The 20,489-nt window shown below is 39.4% G+C and overlaps 1 protein-coding gene across 10 annotated transcripts in view; it reads right to left on the reverse strand.

The window, feature by feature from the left end:
* The window catches only part of LOC140713639 (E3 ubiquitin-protein ligase NHLRC1-like), a 61,971-nt gene that overhangs the window by 19,547 nt on the left and 21,935 nt on the right, over positions 1–20,489 (reverse strand). For 5 of the 10 annotated variants that reach the window (XR_012095684.1, XR_012095690.1, XR_012095687.1 and 2 more), the window contains one exon: positions 15,505–17,293. Coding sequence is in view for 1 of the 10 variants with exons in the window: in XM_073024009.1 (XP_072880110.1) it covers positions 9,803–11,047 (1,245 nt within the window). In the remaining 9 variants the exon portion in view is untranslated. Of the gene's footprint in view, positions 1–3; positions 4,874–9,787; positions 11,292–15,504; positions 17,294–20,489 lie in introns of those variants that run through there. The other 5 variants (XR_012095683.1, XR_012095682.1, XM_073024009.1 and 2 more) reach the window with 4 other exon arrangements.

Here is a 20,489-nt window from a genome sequence, read left to right on the forward strand (position 1 = left end):
GAGATTCAAACACAATGAACTTCATTTAATTTGGATACATTTACTTAACTTCAGAATTGGGAATATACAAATGCTTAAGTTTGACATCTTGTTTGCCAAAGCTCCCAATTATGTCAGCGTTCTCATAATGACACCTGTTAGAATGAGCAGGTCTGCATCTATCTAGCTTCCTGTATAAAAACAGCCATATGATGAGACACAGCAGCTGAAACCCCCAGAGTTACTTGTCAATGACATGAGCTTCCATTACCATCAATAAACTGAAAATATCCAACCTCAAAATTTATTATATAAATGTAGACAAGATTCTAGGAAGTCAATGTGATGCTCTCATCCTCCCAAATTCCTCCTGAAAACATCAGGAATGAAATCCATGAGCCTGATCGGCATCAAATAGTCATTGAAAATATCACTGGAATGCTGATAGTGCATTTCAGCTGCACTGCTAAGATCCCCAGAACATTAGCAGCGTGTGCACTTTGCACAAGGTTCTGCCCCAGTGAGGACTGAACCTGAAAAAGGTATAGAGCATATAAACTCATCCAACTATTTTGCAGATAATGTGGAAGATTAGTGGATGGAATATGATACGACAAGTGTGATGAGCTGGGTGGACGAATTAAGAGCATTGTTTAGCATATCGGACTATGATGTTGTTACTTTCACAGAGACATGACTAAAGGACAGGCAGGACAGGTAACTCAACATTTCAGAGTCTAGATCATTCTGGTGAAATGGAGATGATTCAAGAGAGATGGCAGTTTGGCAAAATTAATCAAATAGTCCAATATTCCAGTGAGGAGGATGTCTGTGAAGGTTGTTTGAATGAAGTCTCTTTGGTGGAGTTTAGAAACAAAAAGATAGCACCTCTGGATAAATTAAAGGCCTCCAAACAGTCAGTGGGAGAATACATGTAGGCAAATCAGAGAAGCATAAAAATAATAGGGAATAATAATAGACTATTACACCACACTGTTGTCTATGATTGTCTTAGTGTAAAAGGCTTAGAAAGACCAGGTTTTAAAAGGGCCCACAGGACAGATTTTTGATCCAGTACATAAATGATACTTCTAGCAAAAGAGAAGGACTGAATTCAATCACTGGGAATGAAGCCAAGCAAATGCAGGAAATGGAGGGACAGCATTTCAGGATAGTTGGCAGTTTGGAATGGAGAACATTGAGAGTGGGCCAAAGTACAAGGTCCTGAATTGCAGATCGATTTCAACCAGTGAACACAGGAAGTAGCAAAAGTGGACTATGAACAGAAAGTAGGATTATATGTGATCAACAAAAGTCAAACAAAATGAACTAAATACAGCTGAGGAGCAATATTCCTAAAGGAGTGAAAGACCAAACTTGGATTTCGAGATATCGAGGATTGGATAAATGAAAAAAAAAAGGCTTCAGAGAACTGGAAACAGGCAAGATCATGCAAGTATATAGCAAATGTTGAGTAATGCTTAAAAGTTAGGATGGCTAAGAGTGGGCAAAAGTAACACAAGTGGATAAAATTCAGGGAAATCCCTAAATACATTGTAAGGATATAAAGGGCAAGAGAGTTACCAGAGAAAGAGATTATAGTAGCAATTTGTAAAAGGATGTTGATTCAAGATTCAACATTGTCTATTGTCATTTCCACTAGACAAGAGTAAAGGAGAATGAATACTTCTCATCTACACTCAGTGGCCACTTTATTGGATACCTCCTGTACCAAATAAAGTGAAGACTGAGTGTATGATGGTGGTCTGCTGCTACAACCATTCACTTCAAGATTCAATATGCTGTACGTTCAGAGATGCTCTTCCGCATACCACTGTTGTAACACATGGTTATTTGGATTACTGTCGCATTTCTGTCAGCTTGAACCAGTCTGGCCATTCTCCACTGACCTCTCTCATTAACAAGGCGTTGGAAAAAGGTATTGGAAGTTCTAGAAGACTTAAAGATAGATACATTTTATGGGATGGAATGACATGTAACCCAGGTTACTAAATCAGGAGATTGTTGGGACTCTGTCATAAGCTTTCAAATCTTCTTAGGCCATTGGTATTCAAGATGGGCAGCAGAGCTAAGTCTGGTAATTTTATCTTGCATTGACATTCAACCACAGTTAAAATTTAAGAAAACAGATGATTTTCAATGAGTATTACTTAATATGCGCAGTTACCTCCTCCTACACAGTCTGTTTTAACTTCATTTTCTCTCAGGTTTCTTTTTTTCCCTCTCTCTTGGAAAACCACTTGTATTTCACATTTAAAGAATATGAAACACAATTCTATTGTCCTACATCTGTATTTTTCCAAAGCTACGGAAGGTGCTGTTTTGTCTCAATGTTTCCTTATGCAAAAGGAACTATACTGTTATTACTAGTGTGGTTTTTAATAAGGCCAACAACCTATGGTGACTTTTCTCCTACATTTTTGTCTCTTTAATTTTGTTCTCCAACACACCTGTGTAAAGTTTGTCCTGACGAAGGGTCTCCGCCCGAAACGTCGACAGTGCTTCTCCTTATAGATGCTGCCTGGCCTGCTGTGTTCCACCAGCATTTTGTGTGTGTTGTGTGTAAAGTTTGTATTTGACTTACTAGTCAAATACTTTTCAGATTACATCTTACACAGTGTAGTTCAATACCAATTGCATTTTGACTATGGTTATGTTCAGAACTATTAGGTTTGCTTCCAAATTATTCAAAGTTTTTGAAGTGATAAATTTTCCATTTATACCAGAGTTTCTGAGGACTCAGTATTCACTTGTTTTCTTTCTTCTTCACAATAATCACACAATCGCCTTTTATATTCATCATTGAACCTTATCCAGCTTTCCCTCAAAAATTAATTTGACACTCAACTATGTATTTCAAATCAAGTTCAAAGCAAATTTAGTATCAATATACATACACAGTGCCAAAAAGTACAGTACTCACCCACCTTGGAAGTTTTCATGTTTGTTCTACAACATTAAATCACAGTGGATATAATTTGGCTTTTTTAAAACTGATCAGCAGTATCAAAATGAAAACTAATTTCTACCAATTGGTCTAAATTAATTACAAGTATAAAACACAAAATAATTGATTGCATAATTACTCACCCCGTCAAGTCAGTATTTTGTAGATGTACCTTTGGCAACAATTACAGCCTTGAGTCTGTGGATAGATCTCTCTGTTTTGCACATCTGGTAATTGGATGTGACTTTTCCCCATTCTTCTTTACAAATATGCTCAAGCTCTGTCAGAGTGCACGGGGATCGTGAGTGAACAGCCCTTTTCAAGTGCAGCCACAAATTCTCATTTGGATTGAGGTCTGGATCTGACTTGGCCAGTCCTGGATATTAACTTTTGTTGTTTTTAAGCCATTCCTACGTAGCTTTGGCTTTATGCTTGGGGTCATTGTCTTGCCGGAAAACAAATCTTTTTCCAAGTCACAGTTCTCTTGCAAACTGCATCAGGTTTTCCTCTAGGATTTCTTTGTATTTTTGGTGCATTCATTTTACCCTCTGCCTTCACAAGCCTGCTGCAGTGAAGCATCCTACAGCATGATGCAGCCCCCATTGTGCTTACAGTAGGGATGGTGTGTTTTTGATGATGTGTGTGTTTAGTCAATGGCCAAAAAGCTCAATTTTGGTTTCATCAGACCATAGAACCTTCTTCCAGACTTCAGAGTCTCGCACATGCCTTCTGGCAAACTCTAGCTAAGATTTCAAGTGAGTTTTTTTTCCCAACAGTGGCTTTCTCTTTGCCACTCTCCCATAAAGCTGTGACTGGTAAAGCACCCAGGCAACTGTTGTACGCACAGTCTCTCCCATCTCAGCCATTGAAGCTTGTAACTCCTCCAAAGTTGTCATAGGTCTCTTGGTGGCCTCCCTCATTCGTCCCCTTCTTGCATGGTAATTCAGTTTTTGAGGACAGCCTGCTCTAGGCAGATTTACAGCTGTGCCATATTCTTTCCATTTCTTGATGATTGACTTAACTGTACTCCAAGGGATATTCAGTGACCTGGAAATTTTCTTGTATCCATCTCCTGACTTGTATTTTTCAATAACCTTTTCACAGAGTTGTTTGGAATGTTCAAAAAACTACATGGTGTAGTTTTTGGCAGGATACTGACTTAACAGATACTGTACAGGTGTATTTTTACTACAATCAATTGAAACACCTCGACTGCACACGGTGTTCTCCATTTAACTAATTATGTGACTTCTAATACCAATTGGCTGCACAATTGAGGAATTGCTGTGTCATAAGGTGAATACTTATGCAATCAATTATTTTGTGTTTTCTCTTTGTAATTAATTTAGATCACTTTGTAGAGATCTGTCTTTTTTCTGTTGATCAGTATCAAAAAAGCAAATTATTACCACTATGATTCAATGTTGTAAAACAATAAAATATGAAAACTTCCAAGGAGGGTGAATACGTTTTATAGGCATAGCATATCACTGTAGACAACCCTAAGATTCATTTTCTTGTGGGTATTCTTGATAAATCCATAATAACATAATAGATTCAATGAAAAACTGCACCAACTTGGGTGTTCAATCAGTGTGCAGAAAACAAGCTGTGCAGTTACAAAAATAAATTAATAAAAATAAATAAATAAATAAGCAATAAATATCGAGAATATTAAATAAAAAATCCTTGAAAGTAAGTCCATAGGTTGTGGGAACCTTTCAATGATGGGACAAGTGTAGTTGAGTGAAGTTACCCCTTTGGTTCAAGAGCCAAATGAGTGAGGGGTAATAACTGTTCCTGAACATGGTGGTGTGCATCCTAAGGCTTCTGTACCTTCTTCCTGATGACCTGGGTAGTGGGGGTCTGTTATGATGGATGCTGTTTTCTTGCAAAACATCAAGGAATTGTTCCATGCTTCCCTAGCTGGAATGGAAATAAAGATTGTTTCAAATCATCAAATGTATTTTTTTCATATTGTTCACATATTAAACCAACATATCTGTTTATTGGCATTTCTGGTATCCTGCCTCACTGCCAGGCTCACTATGTCCTCCACAAAATTTTCACTAATTCTGCATTGATGGAATTGCCTGTAAGAAGTTTGGTTCACCCGGACATAGTCACATCTTCTCAGCAAATCATAACTCTTCATATAAAGCCTGGACAACCTGAGGCATTTTTGTCCTTCTTGATAAAACACAATACACTTGGTATCTGTTTGATTTGTATTGAATTATATCAATTTTAAAGGTTTTTTTGAGTGCATTTTATTTAAATCCTGTGCTCTCGACATTTCTAAACTAGAAGATATCAAGGTCTTTCTCATCACTGCATTATTTTTTATGTTTAATTTCAAAATTATCACATGACCAACTCTAGTTTTCAGCTGCAAATTCTAGCAATCTTTAGATTTTTAAAGCTCAAGTTTGATTTTATCTTGATGGATCATGACAGGAATATCGACAGTACTAAAACTTCTTTTTACCTTTTAAAACTTTATAATGTCTGTACTATGTACCTATAGTCATTGAATATAGCACAAAGGATTAGATCTTTCCACACCTCAAAACCCTTCTTCATTTGAAGACATAATTGATGGCCTGTGATCAAACTCCATATTCTTTAATATCTTTGGTTAATCTAAGTCTCCAGCCTCACATTTACTTCACTCTTGTAAAGTCCAAGTTCAATTTTTGGCTCTGCACTTGATGCAGATTTCCCAACCAACAGAAATTGCTTAATATTAATATTAACACCCCTTAATATTATGAAAATTTCAATAATTTATTACCTAATCCAAATTTCAGGAAGACAACCCTAGATTGTATGAACGCTTATAATCTAACTCTTGTCTCTGAATTAGCATTTTCAAGAGTAGGGATCAAAGTTTAAATCTTCATCCTCACCAAGTGCTGTGTTTAAATCCACCCTGAGTACTCCACTGAATAGCCAGGCTTTTTTTTAGGCCAAATGAAAATCCAACACACATGCCTGGAATTCCAATTTCCTCAAACAAGAACACGAATAACAAGGAAATGGACATTTTTGCCAAATTTCCCTTTCAATGAAGATGACTATCACAGCAACAATGGCTAAACACTATAATTCATTACAGGAATCTCTGAATATTCCCAAATCAATGTGACCAAAGGCAAGTTTAAAGGATCCTCTGTGTTGTATCTGTATCTCTGCAAATTCATCTATCTAAATAAACAAAAACTCTTACTCATTGTTTGCCTCATTTAACTCTGGCTTGCCGTCAAAGAAAATGCCTGAAATATTTAGCTGCTCTGCTAATTTCAGGAATGTTATAAATGAGAATGTTTATATAAATTAGCCACAGCTACACCATCTGCTGGCTATTGTAAGTTGCATCCAGCCCTCCCAAGCTTCAGAAGACTGCCCTGAATTTGAACAACAAAATCTATTGATTGATTGATTTATTGAAATAGGCCCTTCGAGCCACGCCAGCCAGCAATCCCCTGATTTAATCTGAGTTTAATCAATTTAAGATGATGAATTAAACTTCGGACTGTGGGAGGAAACTGGAGAAAACCCACACGGTCACAGGGACAATGTACAGGCAGCAGCGGGCAGTGAACCCAGGTCACTGGTACAGTAAAGCGTTGTGCTAACCACTACTCTACCAATCAGCCCCTTTTTGGTCTGTGTATTATAATTTTCCATTCTACTCTCAGTTGACCTTTCTGCCTGTAGTTGTCTACATTATTTCAATGAAACTCAAGGCAAGCAAGAGGAATAGCACTTCATTTTCTGAACTGGCACATTCAGAACCCAGTTTCAAATTCAACTATTTCAGATAATCCATCAGTCCTATTTCCTATTTGCAATTCCCAGGGTTTTCCTTTTTTTAAAAAAAAAACTGCTTCTCTTCTGATATTTGAGATTTCTCCTTTCTTATTCACTTCTTAAAACACATTTAACCCCTATTTTTATGTGATTGTTTCTCCAATTCTCAATAGAGTCAAAGAGCAAAGGTACAGGCCAAATCCATGCCAAACATTTTGTCTACTTAACAACAGTCATTTATTTTCTCTACATCCCTTTCCTTTCCTCCGCAACTGAAAAAACATATATTTCTAACTTTTCTCAATTCATATGTGATCAACCTGACAAGTTAAATCTCCTTCTCTGTATATTCTTGATCTGACAAGAATTTCTAGGATTGTCTTTCTCTAGATTTCCAGAATATGCAGTGTTTTACTTTTGAGACTGACTTTGGGTAGTCAATGTAGTGCATCGGTCCATAAAACTGTTCTCTGGGTGGATATTACCAGGTGTGGAGGAAATGATGATAACCCAACCAATGAGAATATTAAGTATAGGTTTACAGACACCTAGCCAAGAGTTTGGCCCAAATTCACTGTTCAGCTTTACAATTGTCCAGCATGACACAATAAAAGCTAAATAAATATTACACCACTGAAGCATGGAGCAATGTTTTCTATTCAGTTACTACTCGGGACTCAATTGTGATGTTGTCCGAGGTCAAATATCTGAAGACACTGAACCAAGCTTTGCCAAATTCTGTGTTGTCGACGGCAAGGTACTCAAAGACTGCTTACATCTGTGGCAGGTTGTCTTAGATTAGAACACTGTCGCTTCAGTACTCCCATGTGAATCAAGTATATGACCTGGGTTGACATACGTGGAATGCTGCATTGTCCAAGACACTCGTTCAAATAAGACTGGCTCACTGTCTGCCTGGTTAAGATCTTAAGACACCTTTTAAAGTGTTCTCTATGCCCCCATGATTCTCTACATGAACACCAAAACAGACATCTTCTTAATCATACTGTTGCAAGTTCTAGAATCTTGATTTGGATAAATTGGCTTGTTTAGCTGTACAACAATGTTTATGGCTGAGAATTTATTAAATTGTCTTAACAAGTTTGCATTATGATGAATCTGTCAAACACAAACTGAAGGAAGTGAAAGGAAATGGAGTAGGTTCAACATAGAGACAAGAGATTCTGCAGATGCTGGAAATCCAGAATAACAGATACAAAATGCTTGAACTCAGCAAGTCAGGCAGCATCTATAGAAATGGATAAAGTTGAGACCTTTCATCAGGACTGGAAAGGAAGAAGGCTACCCAAAGAGGATCACAGCTGGAGACAACCCAGTCAGAAGATGATGTGTGTTTTCCTCCAACCTGAGAGTGGCCTCATTGTGGCAGTAGAGGAGGCCATAGACTAAAATGTTGGAACAGGATAGGGGATTGGAATTAAAATGGTTGGCCACTGGGATATCCTGTGTTGTTGCAGACAGAAACACTTTATATTCTCTCTGGGTTGCCTCCAACCTAACACCATGTACATTGATTTCTGTAACTTCTGTTCCCTGTTCTGGCTCCCCTTTTACCTTTTCTCCTCCCTCTGAGCCCCTCCTTCTCCCCCCTCCTATCAGATTCCTCTTTCAGCCCTTTACTTTCTACACCTATCACCTGCCAGCTTTTCACATCATTCCCCCCAATCCCCCACCAATTACTTTCCACCTCACCTGGCTTCATTTATCACCTTCTTACTTGTACTCCTTCCGCAGTCCCCACCCACCTTCTTATTCTGACTTCTTCCCCTCCCTTTCCAGTCCCAATGAAGGATCTCAGCCAAAATGTCAACCCCTTACTCCTTTCCACAGATGCTGTCTAACCTGCCGAGTTGCTCCAGCATTTTTGTTTGTGTTACCGTGGAGTAAATACAAGATTGTCCAAGTAGCAACAAAGTAAAAAGGTAATTCTAATTAACCGTTCCTTAGGAATACCAAGTGCACAGTAGACAATTAGCTGACTTTATCCTGATAAGATTGTAACAATGCTCCAATGTTTCTCACCCATGCCAACACAGACGTTTGCTGCTAGATTCACACCAAAGCTTATTTTACTTCTTTAAATGGGTAGATTTGTAACGCACAAAAAATGCTTACATCTCTAGTCAAAAGCGAGATTCCATTACCAAAGGACATACACTTTATGACACCACATACAACCCCGAGGTTCATTTTCTTGTGGGCATACTCAGTAAGTCTAAGAACTGTAATAGAATCAATGAAAGACCACACCCAACAGGACAGACAAGCAACCAATGTGTTAAAGGTAATGAACTGTACAAATACAAAAGAAAAATAAATAATAAATAAGCAATACATGTTGAGAACATGAGAAGAGTCCTTGAAATTGAGTCCACAGGTTGTGGGAACATTTCAGTGATGGGCAAGTGAAGTTATCCCTTTTGGTTCAAGAGCCTGATGGTTGAGGGGTAATAATGGGTTCTGAACCTGGTGGTGTGAGTCCTGAGGCTCCTGTACCTTCTATCTGATAGCAGCAGCAGGAAGAGAGCACGTCCTGGGTGGTGGGGGTCCCCGATGATGGATGCTGCTTCCCTGTGATGGTGCTCTGTGTAGATGTGCTCAATGGTGGGGAGAGCTTTACCTGTGATGGACAAGACCATATCCACTACTTTCTATAGGTTTCTCTGTTCAAGGGAATTGGTGTTTCCATACCAGACTGTGATGCAGCCAGTCAATATGCTCTCTACCACACATCAATAGAAGTTTGTCAAAGTTTTAGATATCATGCCAAATCTTATCATATCTTCAATTTTGTGTGTGGCTTTACAGAAAGATGCACAACAATTCAAATGAACTCAAGGGTTCCAGTTCATAAAAGTCTTGCAGCAACATAGTTTGGTTAAGTAAAACGAGGCTGCAGAATCAGATTATTGTCATATGCACCAGAGCACAATTAATTTCTTTCCTTGAATGATATTTCACAAAGGAAATTATACACATGGTAATAATAAATAAAACAACTATTACAAAGGTGGTATATCGTCAGGACAGCTCTCTGGCGGGAGGCATGGAGAGATCAGCATACACCTTCCACGTGTTGTCTCCACCGTCTAGCACCATTAGCTCGCCGTCAGCGGTGCATGCCAGCCCTGTTGGGCGGATCAGACCCTGGTCCACGAGGATGCTGTACTGGCGGGTCCCAGGGACACCTACACGACCCACCGTACCGTCCAGCCCGTCGGCAACCAGCACGTTGCCATCGGCATCCACGGCGATGGCGGAGAGTCCGGCAGGGATGCGGGCGACCGGGCTGACGCCGGTGCTGTCCAGCTGGCGGATCAGTTGGTGGCGACTGTTGAAGGTTTTGAGGCGGACAGCGGCGGAGGAGCCGGGCGGCAAGAGGTGCTCCACCACGTGGATGCAGCCTTGCCGCGGGCACACGGCCACTTCCCGGGGGTAGCGCAGCCCCTCGCACACGCTCTCGGTACCCAGCAGGGCACCGCCGGGCAGCCGCAGGCTCAGCAGTAGTAAAGAGCCTCGCCCGGCGTCAGTCAGTACCACCTGGCTGATGCTCAGACCAGCAGCCACACCCCACGGGAGACCGAAGTTGTCCTGGACGACGGCAGGTTTCCGGCTTTGACCCAAAGCGAACACCTTAAGAGACGAGTCGCCGCCGTCCGTCACCAGCAGCAGCTGCCCGCCGCCGGCCAGCGCCACGCCCAGCGGGTACACCAGCCCCGTGGCCTCGACGTCGGACTCCAGCCAGCGTTCGCCCCGTTCCCAAAGCCGCACCGGCCGGGAACTGTCATCAGCCACTGCCAGCAGTTCGGGGCACACGGCCAGCGCCCTGGGATTGAGCAGCTGGCCCCAGCCTCCGTACACCGTTATCAGTCGGAGCTGCGAGGGCAAACCGCTGCTGCCGCCCTGCTCCGGGCCCAGCATCTCCGCGAGCTGCAGCAGCGGCAGGCAGTCGGCGGCCAGCGACGACGGCCCACAGCGCCGGCAGAACGGGCACTGCAGCTCTCCGGCCCGGGTCAGAGTCTGGGCGCAGTGGCGGCACACGACATGCCCACACGGCAGCACACAGGGTCGGCATGCCGTGTTATCGCCGTAGTGCTCGAAACAGACTTTGCACTCCAGCACATTGATCCTGATATCCTGCGCCAGGCTGCGGGCGGTGCGCAAGGCCATCGGCTCGGTGAACGCTGCAGCCGGGTTCTCCATCGGCAGCCCTTCCCATTCCCAGACGTCCTCACAAGGGCACCGATCCCTCAAGACATATGACATTTAGCCTCTGTCAGCAGACAGAGCGGCATCGTGACCGTGAATAGTAACTGTGACATCCTCCTGGAATCATTTTGTCAATAAAACACGCAAGGAGCAAATTTACATTGCAAAGACGTGCCAAAAAAGAAACAATAATTCAAAATAAAGCTAAAACTGCAGATGCTGAAAATCCTTTTGCCCACCTGTCCCTACATGTGTGGTTAAACATTCTTCATAACCAGACTCATTATTTCAGTGGCCAAGACGTCCCTTTTCTTTAATTATTTTACCAATCAAAGGAGAAGCAGCACTTTAAAACAATCTCTTCCACAATCCAGAGAACCAAATAAGTGATGCAGTCCCCTCTACACTGGAGAAACCAAACACAGATTGTGTGATGGTTTGGTGGAACACCCTGTAGGTCAGCTAGGGGAACTCCTAAGTTCCAATCATCTATCACTTATCAACTGCATTCCCATTCTGACCTTTCTGTCAATAGCTTCCTCCACTGTTCCAACTAAGACTCAGAGAATTGCTCCTCATCCCCCTCCCTCTAGGCATGTTGTTTCCTTTGGATTCAATACTAAGTGCAATCATTTCATGTAGCCAGTTATGATGTATATTCCTCAGCCTGAACTCACTTTTACTCTCCACAGACGCTGCCCAACCTGTTGGGAATTTCCAGCATTGTTTTGTTTTAAGATTTTCAACATTCTGTCCCTCATGGTTCCAACACATTCTTTAAAAACTGTAATCCATCTATTAGATGGTTCTGAAAGTCGAAGAAAAGTACAGCACAGAAACAGGACCTTCAACCCAACTAGTCCATGTTGTGCCATTTCAAATACCTACTCCCATCGATCTGGCACTGTGACCATAGCCCTCCATATCCCTACCATCCAGGTACCTATCTAAATTTCTTTTAAACATTGAAATTGAGTTCAGATGCACAATTGTGCTGGCTGCTTGTTCCAAATTTCCAAACTCTCACAACCCTCTTGAGTGAAGAAGTTTCCCCTCATGTTCCCCTTAAACTTAGTTGCACCCAAACTCAGTGGAAAAAAACCTGCTTGCATTTATCCTATCAATATCCCTCATATTTTTGTATACCTTTATCAAATCCCCTCTCAATCTTCTACATTCCAAAGAATAAAGTTCTAAAGATTTCAATATTTCCTTATAATCCATGTCCTCCAATCCCAGCAACATACCTGTAAATTTTCCCTGTACTCTTTCAACCTTACTTACACTTTCCTGTAGGCAGGTGACCAAAACGGTACACAATGCTCCAAATTAGGCCTCTCCAATGTCTTAAGCATCTTCAACATAACATCCCATCTCCTGTATGCAGTATATTGATTTATGAAGGTCATTGTGCCAAAATCTTTCTTTACAACTCTATCAACCTGTTACACCACTTTCAATGAATTATGGACCTGTATTCCCATTGTTTTACCGTACTCCTCAGTGTCCTACTGTTCACTGTGTAAGACCTATTGAATATAGATGTGGTCCTATTGAAGTACAACATCTCACACTGGTCTGCATTAAGTTCCATCTGCCATTGTTCAGCCTATTTTTCCAGCTGGTCCAGATCCCGATGCAAGCCATGATAGCCTTCCTCACTGTCTACGACACCCCCCATCTTGGTGTCATCCACAAATTTGCTGATCTAGTTAACCACATTATAATCCAGATCATTGATATAGATGACAAACACCAAGGGACCCAGCACCGATCCCTGTGGCACTCCACTACTCCAGTCAGAGAGGCAACCATCTACTACCAGTCTCTGACTTCTCTCTCAAAGCCAATGTCTAATCCAATTTACTACCTAATCTTGAACGTCAAGTGACTGAACCTTCTTGACCAACCTCCCATACTGAACCTTGTCAAATATCTTGCTAAAGTCCATGTCCTTTAACTTAGCTCCTAACTTTCTGAACTCACTTTGCAGAACCTAGTCGCTCTTCCTACCTATGTCATTGGTACCTTCATAGAACATGACCTTTACCTTTTGAGTCATGTGAGTACTCTGAGAAACTACATCATCTGTACTTTTGTTCTCCCCAGTCTCCATCTCTCCGAATTTTAAACACACCTATTTTAAGGACTATGTATAAAATCAGTATTGATTTTCAAATTATTCTAAGTTGATTATCAAATTCCTTGCTGACTTCTCCAATAAACTACAGAATCTGCTATATCTCAAAGAGAGAAATGTTCAGTGGAGCATCAGTTCTTTACTGTTAACATGACAAATACTGTTCTCATTATGTCTGTAGCAAGACATTTGCATAACATCTGATAATGAGGATGCAGTGGATTTGGATGCTCAGCATTCAATACCATGGTAAATGGTCTGCCTACCAAGAATGGATACAGTCTTCTGATCTGATGCGCCATACTCCTTCCCCAAGAATAGTTTCTCTCCTTTGATAGTGTGAGAAGTTCAAAAGCAGTGAGCTGTGAAGATTCAGCTGGTCAGGTAGCATTTTGGAAGGAGAAACAGAATCAATATTTCAGATTGAGGACCTTGAGTTTGCTTGAAGGATCATAGAAATGAAACATGATCACCTTCAGAGACTGCTTGACCAGTCCAGCATCTCCAGCATTTTTGCATTTATTTAAAGATTTCCAAAATCAGATGTTTTCCTTTTACTTTAAGCTTTAATTGGCCTTGTTCATATAGTTTATAAATATCCCACTTCCATATTTGTAGGCATCACAAGTGATTTTGTCATGGTGTACCATGAGACTTGCAATGGTATAGAAGGTCTCTTCTCATCAGGTTGACCATGGAGCCAAGAAAATCCTACACGCATTGAACCTTGATTATTGATTATTAAATGTATAATAATAATTTCACATTTATCTCTATATTGCTTGCATTATACTTCTACTAAAGTAATTGAATTCTGACTAGCACAGATATGGATGTATGGATATCAGTTTGCGTTGATACAACTTTCTATCTCTCACAATGTAAAATAGCCAAGAATGTCTAAAATGATTTTTAATCATTACAACACTCCTCTGAATAGCTGCACAATTTTGATCAATTAAAACGGTGGTGCAAAGGTAATCCGTTGATTTAAGTTCAGGTTCTGACATTCATTATGAGGACTCAATGATTCTCAATACAATGCATATTTGATCTAAAGCTACAAGAGTAAAGAAAAGTCATAGGAACAAAATTAGGCAGTTTGCCACCTTGTACATGGCTTATATTTGATCTACAGAAGAATTCAATTTATGCCTTGGAACCATATCCATTAATACAACCACTTATTAAAAGCTTCAAAATTAGTAAAAATTTTGATTTATATTCTGCCATTTCCCACTTTTCCTACACAGGGGAACTCAAGCTTAGTCTAAGAAACCAGTACTCGTCAAGCAACAATGTGGTGAAATCACACTGAATTCTCAAGCACATATTTCTTTCTATGCACATAATTGTTGTAGATTTTTCAATTTTTGATGACAAAGAAAGGCACTGATAATCGAATGAAAAGAACAGGTTAAAACATGGCAAGGAACCATAAAAGTCGCTATTTCACTGGCATCTGATGGGACACTAGTAATACAGTTCTGAGCATTTCGTGGTTGTACATGGGAAGGGAAAAACTGTATTTAGAGCTAAAGTAAAATAATATGATGAATTTATGGTGGTGGACTGTAGAGGTAGTAGTGGGACCATCATCAGCTTAAGATGAAAAGATGTAGAATTTGGGAGGTATTTGGGCTATAAACAGAAAGAGATGAGTCAAAGGAAACTTAGAACACAGAAGAAAGATGAAACCATGAAAGGACTGAAACACAAGGATAATAATATTATATATGAGATGTTGGGGAAGTGGAGGCCAAATCAAGTCAAGGGAAATAAGGTTATGGATGACTAGGATAGAATAGAATAACAGGATAGAATACACAACAAGCAAAAGGATAGAGTATTGCCATTAGCTTTAAATGAGTTTAATTAATAAGGAGATGTGTTTAGAATAGTCATACATGGAGAAGGATTTAAGCAGCAGGTGAGTTTAGATAATAGCTGAAAAATAAACATAGGTGGTCAGGACAAAGAAGGTACAAGTGAAAGACAACAAATGTCAAGGTCACCAACGAGATGATCTGAGACAGGGAAGGAGGGTGAATCAGAATTTGTGTCAAGACTGCAGACCATGGTTTTGGTCTTCTATTCTCGAGATAACTGTGACTCATCTGAATATTAAACACATAAGGAGCCATCAGAGTAGTTCCAAAGCAATGCAACAAGGTGAGGCATTTAGCCTTGTCAGGGTTCCTAAAGGAACAAAGTGATTGAAACATCAATGGTCATTTACATTTCCAGTGAAATTGTACAGTGCAGAGGAGATGCCAATGACAGAAATGTTCTGGAAATAGCTCAATAAAATGTTAGATTTGGTGATACTGTGTTCCAAAGGTTCTTTGAAAGTTAAGAATGAAGCAAGGCCCTCGCTGATTACGACTGTTTATTAGGTGTTACAACTAAAAAGAATTTTAAAAAGAGAAAAAAATAGAACAAAGAAGTCATGTGTCTTATACTAAAAACCAGCTCAAACTCAAGAGATAACAAGACATTCTAGTGATAAGGTAGAACCTAAAATATAATCAGGTTCAGTAACATGATACAGGTTGCAGAGAAACTTCTAGAAAATACATAACCAGCCATATCACAATTACTGAAAGTTCACTGAATAATTACACACATATGGGTGATTATATAAAAATTATAAACAAGTACTGGAAAATTAAACAAGAACAATAACAATTCTGCACTCTAATCCAACAAAATGGTGTGCATCACAATCCTACTGAGGAGGAAATCGAGGCGAGCCCTTAGATGAAAATGTTGCTGTCAATCATAGCAAAGCTGTAGAAAAATGGAATGCAAGTATTGGAAGCTATTGAAGTATATGTGGTTGATGGGTTTTGATGAAAATAGAAAAGAGTGATTGAAGCTCAAATTGAAGCTTCAAGGTCATAGAAGGTCAAGATTGGGTTAAGAAAACATGAGCAAAAAGTGCTTGAGAAGGAGTGTGAGGAATTCGCAATAATTATTGTGGTACTGTCTAAATCAATATTTGATATGTGTAGATCCTTAAAAGTGCTAGGCATCATTGTGGGGTTGTGAAATTATGAATACCATAATAATGGATTAACTAGAATGAGAACTGTCATCAAGAAATAAAACCTGTACACAATTTAACTTTCAACTGATACTTGGTGGCTATTGAAACCAATTATGGGTATGGGACATTTTCCGTCCCATTGAAAGTACATAGGAGAAGACGATAGATGAATGCTCCTGCTATTAGCACATTGTTAACGGTGTATCCCTGCTACTTAAGGCACAGTGCAGGACAGATTTGTTTTGTCACTTAACCTTCTGGCTAATTGTATATTTGTGAAGCCATTCCTCAACACTGCAACAAAAGGGGTATATTTTGGGTGTCTGGCTTTTGAAACACACACCAGTATTAAATATACAAAGGGGTTCTGCTAGTTGGGATGTGCTGCATTGTAATTCTGTAAATTCACCTGACTATATTCCAAATTTTAAAGTTAATAAGTGATTATAGCAATTAAAACTGCAGTTAATCATTTATTACTATCTTTGTTTTGAAGAAATACAAACCATCATGTCAGGAGAGTAGGATTCTCTTGGATTCTCCTGGGCTCACTCTGTCTCCTGGAGGTTCGCAGTATGAATAAAATCTTCTATATTTCCCAGTTACAGCTTTCATGTGACTCAGTTTTAGTCAGACACAATAACAAAAAATATCACAGAATATTCATTCAAGTCTTGCTACAACATGATTCAAAGTCTGATAATTGAATTGTCTTAATTGGATTAATTTAAATGTTTTGCAAAATTAATGATAAGGTTAATGCATCTTGTGTCTTTTTATGAAGAAAATGCTAGAAAACAGATCGAAGAGCATGCATGGCAAAATGAACAGTCAATATTTCATCACAAGTTGAGTTCAAATGATAGGTGTTTGACCTGAAACAGTAACTATTTTTCCCTTTCACCATATGCTATCTGACCTGCTGAGGTCTCCCAACATTTTTTGGTTTTATTTCAAATTTCCATCATCTGTGGTTTCCAAACCTTACAGGACTGTGCATTCATCTTTAGTGTAATTAGACAGATTTCTTGAATGAAGAAATTCAGTCCACAAGAACTCAGATACTCAGTCAACACATCCATTGATACTATCAATTGAAAGTTGCATGATTGGCCTGTAAATAATACAAAAATAAGAGCACAGAGTTAAACATAAAGTGGCAGATTTTTTAATGAGGCTAAATGTATCAAAACACAAAATGTTGGCATTGAAAAGCAAATGTTATACGTACCTTCAGAAGCAAGTATTTGAGCAGATATCAAATTTGGTAGTCCAGTTGAGTATGATCAAAAGTATCAGCGAAGTTATTTACATTAAGTACTAGAAAACCATCTATAGATGAACAATTCAACAAAACACTTGACAAGAGATACAGGGACAGATGAACAAAGTATTATTCAGAGGGTCAGGTTTTATGTAGAGTCATAACAGGAAGAAAGAGGAAGGAGGATACAGTTGTTAATAGAGGAAATTTCTTGGACTCTAGCAGCTGACTGCAACACTAACACAAAAATATAAAAATCAGACACAATGAAGCTGCTAGAATTAAAGGAGTGAAGCAATCTTGGAGTAACGAAGGATAAAGAAAGATTATGAAGACAAATTTGTCAACATTTTAAAAAATATTGAAAATAGTGATGACTGTGGATATGAAATCTGCAATAGGTTTTAAGTAACAAACACAATTATCAAGCATCTATTAAAATGAACTTTACCAGTTTTTTCTCCATGCCCTCATCTTTTATCAATTTATGATAGAATAGAAACAATTTCTTTCTACATTATGTTTCATTTCTGAAACAATATATAATAATGGACTAATAATGGAATAAGCAGTAACTGCAATCAAGGAAAATCTACCTGTATTTTTGGATTCTAGAAGCATTTACTTCGGATTATTTTAAAAGCTTTCATCCAAAATGATTTCCACAGCAATAATCACAATTTTACATAAATAGTGTCTGAAGCTACATATGCAATTTATGTATGCAATTTGAAAGTTATGACATTTTTAAATAAAGTAGATTAAAAGCTCACCATAGAGGTCCACAGTTGCATGTTTAGGGACAGAAAATGGTGGTCCAGAAAAAAGCAAACCAACAAATAACTCTTCCTTCTTCATTTATAGTTGGTGACAAAAATATTAATATATAGACAATTATGGACCTATACACAAATAAACAGACAATTTTCTTGGAGCAAAAGATGTGGATAAAATAAATTCTCCAAGTAACATAGAAAAGCTAATAACCTCTGGAAAGGAAGAGTTTTAAGGATTTTATTGTAATGAAGTTTTATTAATTTTAATTCATTGGAGAACAGTGTGAGATATAATGTAAATATTGTGTGTAAAATGGCTTTCAGAGACATTGTTAATTCTTTAATCAAGAATTGACTTGCATTGACCTTCTTATATGTTGATTGTTATAGTTTCAATTTTTATTAGTTTTCTTTCTCAAAGGCTCTGAAGTTGTAGACTATATCCTTTCCAATTTGAAATACCTTACCTATTGCAAAAGCATAGAGTCTATGCCTAACAACTATCCCAGATGCAGTATTGTTACTTCATGTAATACAGACTGAAGATGCATGAAACATTTCTATTTAGTAATGGAAAATTATGTCCCAGAATTTCCTTTACCGAAGAGACAGTTGTATTTGCTGCCGATCCAGCCATTTTAGCTTTCACAGATCTCACAGCAGCAACATTCTAGATGAAGTCAGCTTTAGTCTCAGTGTGAAGCCCTGCTTTACAAACTGGCTTTCCGTCTACAAATATAAGCCACACCCATAAAAACTTGGGAAAAATAAAACTGACATCTGGTTGAGCTGTCTTTTTGCTCAGCTGGATGAGGAAACAGAAACAATTCTTTCATTCAGCTCCTTCATTAGATTCTAGATGTATAGGACATTCAGAAAGTGAACAGCCGGCAGAAACATCAGAACTTGTGCATTCATGTGTGAATAGCAAATGTGTGAACACTTACTGTATGTACTAGACAAGAGTAGTCTAATATTGCAAATCTCTGCAATATTGCTTACAGAGTCTGCAGATATCCTGTTGAAGGCAAGTGAAATCACAAACCCCAGTCTGACAATTACCCACTATGAGAGGTCATGCACTCAAAATGAGAATTATCTCTCAACAATCCCCATGGCTGTTACCTGAACTGCTGAACAATCTCAATATGCCTTGATCATACACCAGAACCAGCCAGTTCCACAGAAATGCTAGTTCTGATGTAAGTTTGAGGAAAGCTTTCTTATCTAAAACTCAGTGGTGAGTCTCAAGGGCCAATGCAGCCCCCCAATTCCTCACTGACCTTTCACTTCTTCTCATCTGCCTATTACTTCTCCCGGATACCCTCCTCCTTCCCTTTCTCCTATGATCCACTCTCCTCACCCATCAGATTCTTTCTTCTTCAGCCCTTGTCCTTTCTCACTAACCTGGCTTCACCTATCACCTTCCAGATAGCCTCTTCCCCCCCCCCCCCCCCCACCCCAACTTTTTTATTCTGGCATCTTCCCCCTTCCTTCTCAGTCCTGAAGGAGGGTCTTGGCCCAAAACATTGACTGTGTACTCTTTTCCATAGATGCTGCCTGACTTGCTGAGTTCCTCCAGTGTTTTGTGTGTCTTGCTTTGAATTTCCAGTATCTGCAGACTTTCTTGTGTTTGTGACGCCTACTCAGAAGATGTGACGTTGCTGCATGAACTTACATTGGACTTTGCTGGAGCAAAGTGTAAACTGGAAGAGTGTAGATGAATCCATCAGTGGACAGACTGAAAAGTTTAGATTCCTGGGGCATTGGGACCCACTATAATGGAAGTGGGCCTGTACGGGTCTCAGCTGGGCTCAAACTAATAAATACACAGAATTCTTCTATTGCTGTTGGAATGTGGAAGGAATCTCAAGGGAAAATTTGAAGAGGTAGAGGATAAGAACTGGAAAGCAGAAAACTATGTTATATACATCATTGCAAAGTTTATTATAGATATCCTGATGGCACAAATAGACAGGTGGAAATACACTATTGTCATACTCATAGAATCATAGAGAGGTACAGCTTGTAAATAAGCCCCACAACCCACTGAGCCCATGCCAATCACTGAGCATTCATAGTTACATTAAGTCTACACTAGCCCACTTAATCCTTTTGATGGAATGATACACCTTGCGATGCACTCAGGTACATCATCAGCGATGTAACCTGGAGTCACAGGGTGTTTCAGGTCTTTCAACATCAGACCCCCTCGCCCGGGTGACCCAGCTGGGGTTGATCAGGGCCCGACGTGTCTGAGTGGCATTCTG

Source organism: Hemitrygon akajei, chromosome 20 (assembly GCF_048418815.1).
Source record: "Hemitrygon akajei chromosome 20, sHemAka1.3, whole genome shotgun sequence".
Lineage (NCBI taxonomy): Eukaryota > Metazoa > Chordata > Chondrichthyes > Myliobatiformes > Dasyatidae > Hemitrygon > Hemitrygon akajei.